Source organism: Lepidochelys kempii, chromosome 20, assembly GCF_965140265.1.
Source record: "Lepidochelys kempii isolate rLepKem1 chromosome 20, rLepKem1.hap2, whole genome shotgun sequence".
NCBI lineage: Eukaryota > Metazoa > Chordata > Testudines > Cheloniidae > Lepidochelys > Lepidochelys kempii.
In genome coordinates, this window is record NC_133275.1 from 23,171,774 (window position 1) to 23,186,657 (window position 14,884).

Genomic DNA, 14,884 nt, shown 5'->3' on the forward strand with positions numbered 1-14,884 from the left:
TCTCCAGTCCAATTCTAAATATCCCAAATGATGGTGCTTCCCTTGAGAAATTAATTCCACAGTGCAGTAGATCCCTTGTAATAAGGAAACCTTTCCCATTTTCAACCTAAACTTTCACCATCGGTTTCCCTGCCATTATTCCTAGACCTGTACTTCCCTGGAGATGGATGTGATGCTGCTGGGGGAGCAGAGGGCCCGATCCAGCAGCCACTGAAGCTCCTGGGAAGACTTCCATTGATTTAAATGTGCTTCGGATGGTGCTCTAGCTCTGTGATAAGTTATGCTAATATTATCCCCACTAAACCCACCCTCCAAACTTTAAAACAAAAATAGCATTTTCAGTAAGTCTCGTTCCTGCAGAAGCAGCAGAAACTTTTCTTTCCTCTGTATGAAGGTAGGAAGGACCTACGTGCATTGAGAAATCCTTTTCTTACGGAGCCGTCTGCTCATGGATCAGAGCTGTGTCCAGTCATAGCTAGTGCAGGTCCATCCTGGCTGACAGCCAGAGTTCTGCAATGCCTTATGATCTTCGTTGCAGTTTAGTGAGATGCTCTGAATGTAGTGTCATTAACCTCTTTTCCTTCCTGTGTAGTTACAGCTCTGCACCATGGATTGGCAGCCAGATGAGCAGGGACTACAGCAAGTGCTGCAGTTACTCAAAGATTCCCAGTCTCCTAACACTGCCACGCAGCGGGTTGTCCAAGATGTATCCTTGGAATAAGCCAGGCTACGCTCTAGAAAGTCTTTGCAGAACCAAGTTGTGTATGTTTGCTTCCCTAGCTCATTGCTGTGTAAACTGTGCTGAAAACTAATACCCTGTAAGTCGAGGTGCCTTGCATAGCCTTAAAATGGGGGGGGGAAAGAATTTTCGTACTCCTGTCTGTGGATTTATTTTTGTATCTTAGAAGAATCTGTGTCACTGACATGCAGCTTGGCAGGGCACCCATCTGGTCCTTCCTGTTGCAAAGTCCAGACAGATGCTGTGCATCAGCCTTCCTTTAAAATCCCTGTCTGGGCTGAGCGCCTTTTTCTTTAACTTAGCGCTGTAGAAACTGAAGCAATTGAACCAATTCCCCGACTTCAATAACTACCTGATATTTGTATTGACACGGCTGAAATCGGAAGGTACGTTACCTGCTGTGATGAAAGTGGATGGAAGATGCACGGGGACTTGTCCCTATGCCACTAAGTGTGTCTTGTATGCAAAATTCCTCAACTGGGGATTGTTGGGATAACTCATGTGAACGTGCCAATAAAAAATTGAGTGTTGGGAGGTGGGTTTCCTGGTGGGGATGGTGCTCCACAGACACATCTGAAGTAGGCCCCCTTGCTTTTTAAATGAGCTTGTATCTGATCTCGGCCTGACACCTGAAGCCCCTCAAGGTTCTTGCTGGAGTATCTGGTAAACTTGAAATGTCTGCAGATGTTTCCTTGTGAATAGCTGTAAGTTAATGATTTTTCCACAGGTGGTGTTGCAAAAAAAAAGAGGCTCTATGGCAAGTTACTGACTTTCCTAAGAACTTTGAGGTGGTGCTCAGAGTAGGGATCTGGGGTGCCTAGGTTCTCTGCCTCACTGTGAGAGAGAGACTTGGTCAGTAGTTGAGCAGGAGATGGGAAGTCTGTGATTGGTATGTACTGATATGCCCCCCATCACCATAGTATCTGGATGCCTCATAATCTTTCTCACGCGCACATCTCATGAGGCAGGGAGACGCTGTTATGCCCATTGTACAGATGGGAAACTGAGGCATGATGAGGCTAAATGGCTTGCCCAAGATCACTCAGGTGGAGTAGGAATTGAATCCATGGCCCAGGCTAGCGCTCTAACCACTGGACCAGCCTTCCTCTCCAAGCTGAGAGTACAGTGTTCTGTTCCCAGCTGTGGGAGAGATTGTGGGCTAGTGGTTACAATAGGGGCACTGGGAGCCAGTACTCCTGGCTTCTATTCCCAGCTGAACTTGCTGAGACCTCTTCAGTGACTGAGTTCACCACCTGCTCATTTTGGGCCTCTTCAAAATGGGGCTGGTACTCTGTCTCAGGGTAATGCAAAGCCTTGGAGTGCATTGCGAAGCGGGGGTTGTGTTCGAAGAGGAATGGCAAGTCACTGTGTTTGTAGATGAAGGTATAGTGTGAATATAACAACAAAAGGCAGATAGCTGCATCCTAAACCTTTACCTGCATTGAGATTATAGGCATCTGTACCTGGGCAGCAAACCCACGTGCTTGTCATCCTTTCACCCTACAGCATGTCAGAGTGTTCAACAGACTAGATATGTACAGGAATCTCTTCTCACCCAGTCACTCACAGTTAAGCAGCCACCTGTGAGGTGAGCAGCAACAGCTGTTTATGGAATTTTTTAATTTTCTCTCCCCCCCCCTCCAAAAATTCTCTCAAACCAGATGAACCGACTCGCTCGCTCAGTGGGCTGATCCTGAAGAACAATGTGAAGGCACACTACCAGAGCTTCCCCCAGCCCGTGGCGGAGTTCATTAAACAGGAATGTCTGAACAACATTGGTGACGCTTCCTCTCTTATCCGAGCCACTATCGGTAAGAGCAGTGGGGAAGAGACTGGGTTGCACTGTAGGAAGTGAGTCCAGTTTCAAGTAGCGTTTACAGACACTCGCTTATGTCATGTAAGTTAATTTGCATGTAGGGGAGAGGCGTATATTGTAATGATCCCATTAAAGCGAGGCTGTGTTTGCTGCCATGGAAAATCATCAATGTCCCATGTTGTGTCGTCTCCTTGTCAGGAGAGGATTTTTCTAATTGCTGGTGCTGAGTTCTTCCTGCTTTACCAGCAATGAAGAATCGGTGATGGGAACTTAGCTGATGCAGGAGGTGGGATACAGCCCCGCTTGCTCTCCTGTACGCTTCCTGCAAGGCCAGTAGGAATAAAACACTCTAGCCTGGTCTACCCTCAAGTGTAGTGGCTTAACTATGCTGGCATAACTAAAGCAGTAAACCTGTCTCCTAATGTAGATGCAGTTACACTGATATAAAGCCCCTTATACAGTGTCTGTATTAGGGCTTCTACCAGCAGATCTGTTGCTAAAATAATCACGCCTTTCACTGATCTAGTTATGTGGGTAAAACTTTAATTGTAGGTCAGGTTGAAGTCAGTAAAATGAGTGCACGTGTGTCAAAAGTGCACAGAACAGATGTGGAGCAAGAAAGTGTCTCTAATGAGGCGGGTGTGCTTATCTAATGCTCGGGAATCATCTTGTGTAGAAGCCTCCGGTCCTGATCTTTGCCTAGCAGGTCTGGTAGCATCGCCGCTTCTGGAATGCGTGGTTCCTGGAAAGAACTGACCTGTCCGTCTTACTGCTAAAGGGGTAGCAGACAGATAGAAGGGTCTGACTGTAGTCTGGTTCTATGGGATTGGGGGCCTGATTAAACCCACTGTGTTAGAGCAGGCTTTGGGGAGGAGATTGTGATAATGCCTATTTGGGGTGGGAAATGACCTTGAGAGACTGAATGAGTGGAACACTTGATTTGACCAGCCAAAGCTTTGCATGGGGAGTGAAATGTTGTGTGTTTCCAACTGGCAGGGATTCTCATTACCACCATAGCTTCCAAGGGGGAGCTTCAGATGTGGCCAGAGCTCCTGCCGCAGCTATGCAACTTGCTGAACTCTGAAGACTACAACACGTGTGAGGTAAGACAATGTCGGAGGAGAGGAGGCCGCGGGATTACATCAGGGTCTCTCTCAACTTGGGCGTATAAAAGGCGAACTCTGTCACCTGCTCAAATCCAGCCCGGCTGGGTGGCCCTGAAGTGAACTGAGTTATCGAATCTCAGTCTGGTTCCCATAGGTATAAATGTCCATGTTTCTGTATTATGGTATTATGCCTCAGTTTCCCCTCTGTAAAATGGGTCTGCTTTCCTAATGTAACCCACACGTATGGAGTGTGGTTCTCTAGCCGTCGGACTGAACCAGAATACATAGTTCATGAGTCTGTATAGCTTTTGAGCTGACAAACCTTGGTCTTCTAGCCCAGAGAGTAGAAGTTCGTGCTGTTAGATCTAGAGGTCCCCAGTGTGATTCCCCCCTGCTGACCGCACCCCCCCGAAACATCTCATTTTTCACTAACATCACTGGTAGACAAGGTAAATACCTAGACATGGGTTCTGTGAGGGGAGCGCACTTGGAATTCCTCAGATGGAAAACACTGGGGTGGGGTAAAGTACTGTCCTTCACAGGGCTGCACGGGCATTTTTCAGGGCCTGGGGCAAAATCTGAAAGTGGAGACCCCCACTCTTCCCTCCCCTCCCCCCCACCAAAAAAAAAAGGAAAAAACCAACGAAAACAAAAACCACTTGGGATGGGGATGCTGGAGAGCAAGGTCACCCCTGAGTGGTGGCTCCTGCTCAGGGGAATGGTCCCAGCTCCCCACTGCAGGCTTGGCTCAGCTGCCCCTCTGTCATAATGGAGGACGGCTGGGTCAAACTTGAGTGAGTGGTGTTGTGACCAGTCACAGAGGGTCTTAGCACCAGGTTGCAATGCCACTTAGTTTGGAGGCCCTCTCAAAGGGAGGCCCAGGGCAAATTGCACCTTCCCCCAACCCGGCAGTCCTGATCCTTCCATCTTGGAGTCAGGATGACCTGGGGGGGACATAAGGAGAACAGGAAATGGACAGAACTCCTCCCAGCACTCATGTTAGCTATTCTGCTAAGGCTATCCACTCGGTTTCCCTACATAGACAAGGGCTTAGACTGTCCTTGCTTAAAGCATTTACATTGCCTTGTCTGGCCTTTGAAATGCATACCTTCCCAAAGCGATCAGGGGAGGGGTCAAGGGGTTTAGTTGTGAAACTCTTGGATTCTGTGCAAAGCAGAGATGCAGATAAAGCTAAATCTTGCAAGGAGCTGCCAAGTACTTTCCCACCTCCTGCAGCGGCACACCCTTGGGTTCAGTTAATGTCTAGTCACAGTGAAACCCCAATTTGTTTCCATCTCAAGTTGCCAGGGAGAGTGGTGATCCCTGTTCCAAAGAGTTTACAGTCTAAATAGACAAGAGAAAGGGTGAGTGGGGGAAACTGAGGCACAGAGTGAGAAGCCCAAGGTCACAACGCAGGTCGTCCAGTGATGTACCCTCTAGACCATGCTGCCTTCCTCAGGTTTATGATGGTGATAGCATTGCCTTCTACATAGCTATGGTTATCACCGCAACTTTAATGGTAGCCATTGTGCTTGGCGTTTGTATAAGACATCGCTGGGTCTGGGAATGCTAACAGCAGTACACAAGCAGCCAGGCTACATTTTCCATCCCTTCTTTGTAAACACTCATGGGTTGAGTTTAGATTTCACCTGCGTGTGTCTGTACAAAGCTATTTTTGCATTGTTCTCCCAAGCACCATAAAAACATCAATCTTCGCTTTCACTCTGCAGTCAGCTGCCAGCTTTGGGGTGGGGCACTGGTCTGGGACTCTGAAGATCTGGTGCCAATCTCAGTTCCTCCACAGACTCCCTGTGGGACCTTAGCCAAATCTCTCTGTGCATCCTTTCCCCAGCTGTGGTGGGATAGTACTTCCCAGCCTTAAGGAATACCTCCCAGTTTGAGATGTGGAGGTGAAACTGGGATGGAGGCTAGATAAATACCTAGATTATTACAGGTGGGCAAAGTGAGGTGCTGTGCCTTGTCTGATCTCACAGAGTTAACCCTAGAACTGGGGGAGGGGCTCCAGAACTCCTGGCTCCCAGTGGGATGTTCGGACTGCTAGCCTGTGTCACTTTCAGGAGTATCCCCACTGAAGGACAGAATGTGCTGTGTGATAGCACAAGATCTGAAGATCCAGGTTCTTGCAAGAACCCTCAGTTTAATTGGGCCCTTCACTGGCTGCTTTCTGGGGTAGTTGGCTGAGGTTCTGAGGGAAGGCTAAAAAGGAATCTTGGGTTAGAGCATTGGTTCTCAAACTCTTGTACTGGTGACCCCTTTCACATAGCCAGCCTCTGTGTGCGGACTCCCCCCCCCCCCCTTAAATTAAAAACACTTCTTTACATATTTAACACAATTATAATGCTGGAGGCAAAGCGGAGTTTCGGGTGGAGGTTGACAGTTTGCAAACCCCCATATAATAACCTCGTGACCCCCAAGGGGTCCCGACCCACAGTTTGAGAACCTCTGCATTAGAGGAATTCTCAGTAACCTGGGGTTCTTATTTACATGGCTGTAACATATCTTCTTCCCTTGTGGACCCTTCTGTGAGTGAGCTGACGAGTCTGTTGTGTTTAGGGGGCCTTTGGTGCCTTGCAGAAGATCTGTGAGGATTCTTCCGAACTCCTGGACAGCGATGCTCTGAATCGACCCCTGAACATCATGATTCCAAAATTCCTTCAGTTCTTCAAGCACTGCAGCCCCAAGATCAGGTGTGTATTAGTTTGCCTGGCGGTGTGGGGAGCGCTGCGCTCTTTGCCGTAGTGCTGGGGTACAGGTTGGGCATGCGTGAATGAAACCTCAACGGAGCCCGCCCCTTCGTAACATCCCACTTCCGTTTCCTGAGTGCATTCACTTTCTGCTTTGGGGGATGTCTCTCGGCTGGTCCCAGAACCAAACCACGATCGCTGGCGAGATGCCAGTGAGCTTCCAAGTGTCTGGAGGATCTCTCCCCCCACACCCTGACTCATTCTTCATAAGCAGAATGCATGGCCTCATGCTTAGCTGTAAGCTGAACAAAGTTCAGCAACTGGCCCAGAAGGAGCAGTGAGAATTCTGCTCAAGTTGTCAGTTAGAACAGCCATCCTGCTACACAATGTTGTGCTGCGTTTTGCTCAGGATGAGATTTAAGTAGCATCTCTCCTGTAAGATTTTCTTACTTGTCTGGCCCCCATCACTACAATATCTAAGCATTCACCATCTTTTATGTATTAATCCTCCTCACCCCCCTGTGAGGCAGGGCAGGGCTATTATCCCCATTGTACAGATGGGGAACTGAGGCACGGAGTGGCTAAGTGACTTACCCACGGTCATCCAGGGAGTAGGTAGCAGAGCAGGGAATTGAACCTGCATCTTTGAATTCTAGGTAGTGCCCTAACCACTACACATCCTTCCTCTCAATCTCCATGCTGCCCCTCCTGGGGTGAAATACCCAACTAACTTACCCTCTGCACCACAGTGGAGGAGGAGAACTCTGCCCAGGAACCCCAGGGCAACCCTCCCCCCACCCCCTTTAATGTCTAGACAGGACACCCTGGTTTCTACAAGCTCTCCCAAAAGAACCCCCTCCTGGTGAGCTACATGCAACTGGGTTCCATCATCTGCAGAGGCTAAAGGGCTGAGCTGGGCCTGCATGCTGTGTGTGCAGCCTACAGAACAGCTGAGAGCCCTTGAGATCAAAGCTGTGTACTGGTCCCACTAACGTCCCCGCCCATGGGAAGGTCAGAGGTCAAGCCCTGAAATGACTAGACGGGCTGCTGTTTGAGCAGTGACCTATACCTCCTTTGTGCATGGAAGCTGGGCTCACAATCCCTAGCTTTTCATCTGTAGATCTCAAAATGCTTTTCAAAGGAGGTCAGTCCCATTTTACAGGTGAAGAAACTGAGGCACCAAGAAAAGTGACCTGCCCAATGTCACCAAGCCACCAAAGACAGGAATATCCACTGGGACCACACTGCCTCCTAATGTCTATTTCACTAAAATCCCCTTTTGGGAGGGTGGCAGGGGTCACCACCTGGAATACTTTGGTGACCCACTATCTTTTTTTTCCCTCCCCACCCCCACATATCAGGTCCCATGCCATCGCCTGTGTGAATCAGTTCATCATGGACCGAGCTCAGGCACTGATGGATAACATTGACACCTTCATCGAGGTGAGGAGACATTTCAACGCACTCTTGCTGGCAGGCCAGACCCAGGTGTCTGGATGGTCTCAGACAGATGTGCCCAGCCTAATGCTGCTGCTCTGCTCAGCTTTCCCATAAGGCATCTGTTTGCAAACCTCCCTGAGTGCACCACAGCCTGCGATTCCAGAGAACGCCAGCTGCTCTGAAGTGTGGTGATAACACCCAGCTCATATTGTGCTCTTCTTCTGTACAGCTCAAAGCGCTTTATGTAGGAGGTTTTACAGTTGGGGGAAATTGAGTCATGGAGCTGAAGTGATTTGCATAAGTCACCCAGCAGAGCTAGGAATAGAACCTGGGTCTTTTGCCTCCTCATCCAGAGTGCTATCCCCTGAGCCACGCTGTCTGCCTTGTGGGGGTAGGGACCATTATTGTATCTGTGCTGAGCACCGTGGAGCCCTGCATTTGCTCCCCTGCTGATGCTTAAGGGTCTCCATGACCGGGGCGACCACAAGACAAATATTCACAAGCTTTGTCTGGCTCCTTTGTACAAACACCACCTTGTATCTCCCTCCTGTGTTAGCCTCTGACTTGTGCATCCATTTTAACCCCCCCGGATGTCTAGCCTGTGCTGAGGAGTCCAGAATATATCTGCAGCTTCATGTACTACAGGTCTGCCTCTGCGTAGGGCTGCGCAAAACTGCCTGGTACCCTGGAATTCTCCCCTGGCTTTTCACAGGCTCCGTAGTGTGTAGAAATCCCTCCCCCACCCAAGTTAAACCAGAACATCACTGTTTGAAAGCCAAGCCTGCTCCAGCCCTGTCAGGCAATAGCCTAGGGACTGGCTAGGCCTCTCTCTTCCATGCCATGGAAGTCAGCAAGGGAATTCCTGCTCTAGGGACCCTTGGTGTTGGAGTCTCAGCTCCCTCTTTCCCCATAGCACTTGTTCGCTCTGGCGGTGGACGAAGACCCCGAGGTTCGGAAGAACGTCTGCCGAGCGCTGGTGATGCTGCTAGAGGTCCGGATAGATCGTCTGATCCCTCACATGCACAGTATCATTCAGGTGTGTCCCAGAGCGGAATCCCGCAGGCTCTTCAGTGGTGGATTGGGCTTTCTGGGGACACTGTGGATCGAATCAGCAATTAACTGTCTCCAGGCTTTGAGGGGAGGGGGTTAATGTAAATGGTGGCCCAAGCATGGGTGGGGAGAAGGAGCAACAGACCTGCTAGTAAACTGGCTTATGCTGTAATCAGATTCTCAGGTTGGTGTGAGCGCCCCCCTTTGGTTGCTGCTTGCCCTCTCCACACCCGGCCTGGGTTTACTCTTGTGCCCAGACAAGTCCAGGAAGCTGGGCTTCTCTGGTATAACCTCTGAGGTAGGGACCTTAGGCTGTTGGTTTGCTGAGCATCCAGTTTCACACCTGTGTTTTAAAGGCAATTCCCACCCCAGTTGGCATTCGGTCAGGACGCGGGTGACTGCCCCTACCCGGAGATGTGATGGTGGCTTGATTACAGAGCTTTGGGATGTTGGTTAATGCCCCATACACTGTGCCCCCTAGCATCAGGTTTCATGGAGACTCACGGTGAAGCGTGCTGAGCCCTGTGTAGGTTGAGATCAGCCAGGTTTGTCCGCCGCCTGGCATTTCAGCACGTAGGGCTGTCGGGGACCTCCTGGGTCATGGACTATAGGTCCCTGCTACCGCAGGCCACCCCGGGCGGTCATGTCAAATAACATTCGGAAACATATCCAGCTCCGTCTTCAGACTGGTTGGGTTATTGGAGCCAAGTGCATGAGGTTCTCCTTTCACGGTGGGTGAAACAAAGCGCGTGCAGGGGGAGCTGAGCCGGGAGCTGCTGTGTCACGGGCCTGCCCTGAAGCTGGCATTTGATCGTCGCTGCTCTTCTCCCCAGTACATGCTGCAGAGGACCCAGGACAATGACGAGAACGTAGCCTTAGAAGCCTGCGAGTTCTGGCTGACGCTAGCAGAGCAGCCCATCTGCAAAGAGGTGCTGTCCTCGCATCTAGTGCAGTGAGTAGCTTTGCTTCTGTACGAGCCGGGGAAGAGTTGGGAAGCCTCTTGGGGCTGCCACTGTGGCCAGTAGGGGACGACTGGTTCAGAGAGCTGGGCTGGTAGCAACCCTGGAGGCACGCTAGGAAAGGACAGGCAAATACTGTTGCTTTTGAGGGTGTGTTTGCTCCCCTGCTGATGCTTAAGTGTCTCTTGGTTGGGGCTGGAGGTTGGGCTAAGTACAGGGATAGCTGGCCGGTGATACAGGTGGTCAGATTGAGGCCAGGCACACATCCCTTCCTGCTGCCAGTTCAGCTTTGCAGCCGCTCTTACTAGTAAGCGGTGTGTGCATGTGAGCTCTCCTAACCGGCTGTCTACAGTACAGTGAAACTGACTGTGGCTCGTCTGTGTCTTAGCCGGGTTTGCATAGGTTTATTGCCACACCCTAGGCAAAGATCAGGCACTGAGCTCCCCATGCTGAAGCAGCACCAGAGCGCTCAGTCCTTGAGTGGATTGATTAAAGCTCTCAAAGGCGCCGCCCCCCCCCCCCAAAGTAAAGGGACCATATTAACCTCCTCAGGGTGAAGCAATAAACCAATGAGACGCATGCAAATTGATCAGTAGCCTTGATAAGGCTTCCCAGACAGGGGCAAAGGACTGAGCCACAGGGCTGGGAGTCAGGACTCCTGGGTTCTATTTCCAACTCTGGCGGGGGGGGGGGGGGGGGTGATCTAGAGTTTAGCGCAGGGGACTGGAAGTCAGGACGCCTAGGTTCCATGCAATGTGCAGACACCACCGTAAAATTCACTTCCTTCTATTTAAAAAGAAGGAACACTTAGTGCAAAGACGGTTTGTTTTTGTAACTAAATAATTGAAGATGGTATTTATGGGCTAGTGCGTTGGGAGCTTGGAGTCAGGACTCCTGGATTCCATCTCTAGCTCTGGGCAGGGACTGCAGTTGAGTGGTGGGGGCTGGGAGTCAGGACTCCTGGGTTTTTTCCTGCTCTGCCACTGGTTTGCTGCTTCTGTTTGCTGGTCTGTAAAATGGGCAGAACCCATTGAGAGCTGACTGTACAGCTCCAAGTATTGGATAAGCCTGAACAGGGTGGGTTGGACATTGTTTATTGCTCAGGGCTGATCTATGCTGGAAATCTACGTTGGCATAGATATGGCTCTCAGGTGTGAAAAATCCACACTCTTGACAGAGACAGCTATGCAGTTGTAACCCCTGGAGTAAACAAACAGTGGTAGGTCAATGGAAGAATTCTTATGTCCCCCCAGCTACCGCCCCTCACAGAGGTGGATTAACGAGGGTGACGGGAGAATGGTTGCTGTAGCGAGTCTATGCTGAAGCCCTGCAGCAGTGCTGCTGTAGCGTTTTAGGTGTCGTCTCAGTCTCCAGTGTCATGTGCCTGTCTAGCTGTTGGCTAGGAGGCCGCTCCGCAAGCAGATTCAGTCTGAAGCTCTTGGCTCGTTGCAAGTGGTTTCAATAACCGAACAATTTAAGGCATTTAGAACACAAAACAACTCGCTTAGTTGTCCCCTTTGTTCTCTAGTACTGGCTGGTTATAAGCACCTGCCCCACTCTGTGATTTCCACCTCCCTCTCCTCCGACCTTGATTTTTGAATCCACCCTTATTCCCCCTCCTTTTGACAGATTGATTCCGATCTTGGTGAATGGAATGAAATACTCTGAAATCGATATCATATTGCTAAAGGTATGTGTCTGTCGATGCAAAGAGAGGGGAGGGTGCGCTTGGGACGGCCAGGATGCCTGTGTTCCTATCCCAGCTCTGACACTGACTCCTCCTGTGGCCTCAACCATGTCCCTTCCTTTCTCTTTGCCTTAGTCCTTCCTGTCTGTAAAATGGGATTAATGCTTGCTAAATACAATCACTGAAACATGCTGTGTATGAAATTCTCTTCTCAAATCATCCCTTCAAAGGGCAGGGAGCTGTATCTGCCTCCAAGTTACCTAGATCATTGTTTGCAAATCAAGAGAATCTCTCTCTGTTTTAATGAGCTGCCTACCAGCTGTATTGATGTATTAGGGCATTTTGTGTTTGCAGTGCAGCAAAGCATTCAGCATTGAGAGCTCTGTGGGGAAGGGACTGTCATCTTGGTCTGTTTGTACAGCACCCAATGCAGTAGGATCCTGGCCCATGACTGGGGCTCTTAGGTGCTACCGTAATATATATAATATTAGTACCTGAGTCTTTGTTACTGGACGCCGTGGCCATTGGGTAGCCTGAGTGAAGCTAGTTGCCAGGTCTCAGTCCCCTCCTGGGACCCACACACCATTGGCACTAGTTAGCCCCCTCTTGTGGCATGGTCAGGAGGGGGCCAGACTGAGATCCAACTACTGAGGCACAGTGAGGTGGGTGTTAGGAGTGAAGCATGGCTTGCTGTACCCTGGGCAGTGTGTGTCAGTCTCCAGGACCGTTATGTCCAGGCTGTGTTACACATGCTTATTGAAAGGGTAGCCTTGGAGATGTCTGTGGACTGCTGGCAGTGAAGCTCCCTGGTCCATGGGACCCTTCCTAGAGGGAGGATGGGCTGGCAGGTAAGGTGTTGCACTGAGACCAGGTTCAATTCTTTCTCTGCCACAGACGCTCTGTTGTGACCTTGAGCACGTCACTTAATCGTTGTGCACCTCAGTTTCCCCATCTGTGCAGTGGGGATAGTTCTTTGTTTCGTGTGGAAGCTATTTGGGGCAGGCACTGTGTCTTCAAAATGGGGCCTTGATCCTGGGGCGCTACCGTAATACACCTGCTAAGGAAGAGGACTTTTAGCACTATTATAGGTCATAGGTTAGGGAGAGGTACCAGTTCATGACCTCCTGGAAGTGATGTATAATTTCCAACCTGATGACAATGATGGTTGTTGTATTCATACTGTCTGATCCAAGGAGGCGTGACTGGGAGCAGCTATGAAGGGGGATCTAAAACAGGAGCATGTTAGGTACAGACGTGGCCTTAGCTGGGGCTGGGCGTCCCGTCCTGCTGCGAGATCTCTGCAAAACTGTGCCTGCAAGAGCCCAGAGACTTGATCCTACAGCCCCTCATTTCTAGTGGAGGGTAGCACGGGAAACTGGGACTCAGGAGAGCTGGAATCAATTCCCAGTTCCGCCACTGGTGTGCTGGGTGACCTTGGGCAAGTCCCTCTCTGCTCTGTGCCTTAGTTTCCCCTGTGTAAAATGGGGATAATGATACTGCCCTCCCTTGTAAAATGCTTTCCTGGTTGGGTGCCAATGCCTTCCCTGTAGAGGGTGGGGTCTGACACAAGCTCAGTATGCAGAGCAGATGCATGTGGCATGAGGGCTTGAGCAGTGTGCTGTGAAGCCATGGCGGTGAATTTCAAAGGCACAGAGGGCAGGTGAGCACCCAAAATTTCCCCAAAGCACTTCAGCAATACAGCTGCGCAAGCCGTGTGGTGGGGGTATTTGTGAATTCCCAGGTGCTGAATCTTAGGGCGCAGCTATACTGCAGCGGGACATGGCATTTCCAGCTCCGGGAGATGCACCCACACTTGCTTCGATCAAACGAGCATGCTAAAAACAGCCATGTAGTCACGATGGGCTAGCGAGTTGAGTATGTACCCGGGGTCTCGGACAGAATTGTGTTCAGGATGCTTAGCCTGAGCCGCTGTGACTGTGCTGCTATTTTAAGTGCTGTAGCCCGATCAGAGCTAGCACAGGTACGTCTCTCCGGGCTGGAAATTACAGCTCCAGCTGAGGTGTAGCCGGACCCCCAGACACCTGTTGGAGTCCAACTGTGGTTCTCCTTTAAAGGAAATGGCAGAGGGTTGCTAGCAGCTGCTCTCCGGAGCACCCCACGCTGAGAACCATCTTACGGCTGTCAGTTGTACCCGAACTGCTTTCTGTCGCCCCAGGGTGATGTGGAAGAGGACGAGGCCATCCCAGACAGCGAGCAGGACATCAAGCCCCGCTTCCATAAGTCACGCACCGTCACCCTGCAGCACGAGGAGGACCGGACGCAGGATGATGAGGATGGGGAGGATGAGGACGATGACGATGACACGTTGTCGGACTGGAACCTGAGTAGGTCGGGGAGGGGCTGGGCTCGCGCCCAGGTCTGGTTTGGGCAGAGCATTGTCGATGGTTGGGCGACACCATAGCAAGGCATTGGCTGAAGTGCAGCAGAGTCCTCACCTTGCCCAGAAAAGCCGGGTGTCCTAAGTGCTGCCTGCTGGGGACAATCTGGATTGTGTGTGCAGCACCTGGCGCAGCAGGGCCCTGAGCTGAGGTCAGGGCCTCTTGGCTTTGCCATAGTATAAATAATGAACGTATATTCATCCCCACAGGGAAGTGTTCGGCTGCAGCCCTGGACGTCCTGGCCAACGTGTTCAGAGACGAGCTCCTCCCACACCTCCTCCCGCTGCTCAAGGGGCTGCTCTTCCACCCCGAGTGGGTCATCAAAGAGTCTGGGATTCTGGTCCTGGGGGCCATTGCTGAAGGCAAGTGCTGTGTGTGTGGGAGCTGCGGCGATGGATCACATCCACCAAGCAACCCGCAGGGGCCGGTCGATGCTTGGTGGTTGGGAGGCAACATAACCGATCTAGTGTGCAGTGCTGTACAGGGTGGGGAGGGGGAGAATTCCCTCTGGGTGGTCGTCTCTCAGCTGTTCCTCGTCCTGTAGCCTTATTGTGCAACAACAGGAACTGCCAGACTGGATCCGGCCCAAGGCCCATCTAGCCTGGTATCCTGTCTTTGAGTGACCAGCACCTCATGCCTCAGAGAAAGGCAAAGGAGCCTTGCAGGAGCAGATGTGGGGTAATCTGCCCCCATGGAGGTCTCATGACCCCTAATTATCAGATGAGCGTAAACCACAAAGCATGAGGCTTTATGTCCTTCCAATGCTTTGTTAGCGCTAACTGCTCTGTCTCTGGCTACCCTTGTTATCCATGTAAACATCCAGCCCCTCTTTGAATCTTGCTAGGTTCTTGGCTTCAGTGGCATCCTGTGGCAATGAGTTCCAGAGGTTTCTGGGGCTTGTAACTGAACCCTGGCCTGCAATCCTCTATGTGCCCAGGTCCACTGGCACTGGTATTTCCTGCCACCTGACTCAGGTGTTTTGG

The 14,884-nt window shown here is 50.9% G+C and overlaps 1 protein-coding gene and 1 non-coding gene across 4 annotated transcripts in view; both read left to right on the plus strand.

Annotated features, from left to right (window-relative positions):
• The window catches only part of TNPO2 (transportin 2), a 30,194-nt gene that overhangs the window by 1,462 nt on the left and 13,848 nt on the right, over positions 1 to 14,884 (plus strand). For all 3 annotated transcript variants that reach the window (XM_073319361.1, XM_073319362.1, XM_073319360.1), the window contains exons 2-12: positions 593 to 706; positions 1,050 to 1,125; positions 2,401 to 2,550; positions 3,552 to 3,658; positions 6,236 to 6,369; positions 7,728 to 7,809; positions 8,720 to 8,842; positions 9,690 to 9,808; positions 11,445 to 11,505; positions 13,679 to 13,847; positions 14,111 to 14,263. In XM_073319361.1, coding sequence (XP_073175462.1) covers positions 608 to 706; positions 1,050 to 1,125; positions 2,401 to 2,550; positions 3,552 to 3,658; positions 6,236 to 6,369; positions 7,728 to 7,809; positions 8,720 to 8,842; positions 9,690 to 9,808; positions 11,445 to 11,505; positions 13,679 to 13,847; positions 14,111 to 14,263 — 1,273 coding nt within the window. In that variant the 5' untranslated portion in view covers positions 593 to 607. The remainder of the gene's footprint in view (positions 1 to 592; positions 707 to 1,049; positions 1,126 to 2,400; positions 2,551 to 3,551; positions 3,659 to 6,235; positions 6,370 to 7,727; positions 7,810 to 8,719; positions 8,843 to 9,689; positions 9,809 to 11,444; positions 11,506 to 13,678; positions 13,848 to 14,110; positions 14,264 to 14,884) is intronic.
• On the plus strand, positions 12,627 to 12,694 carry LOC140901148 (small nucleolar RNA SNORD41). The gene has a single exon (XR_012155782.1). It is a non-coding gene; the product is annotated as a small nucleolar RNA SNORD41 (small nucleolar RNA).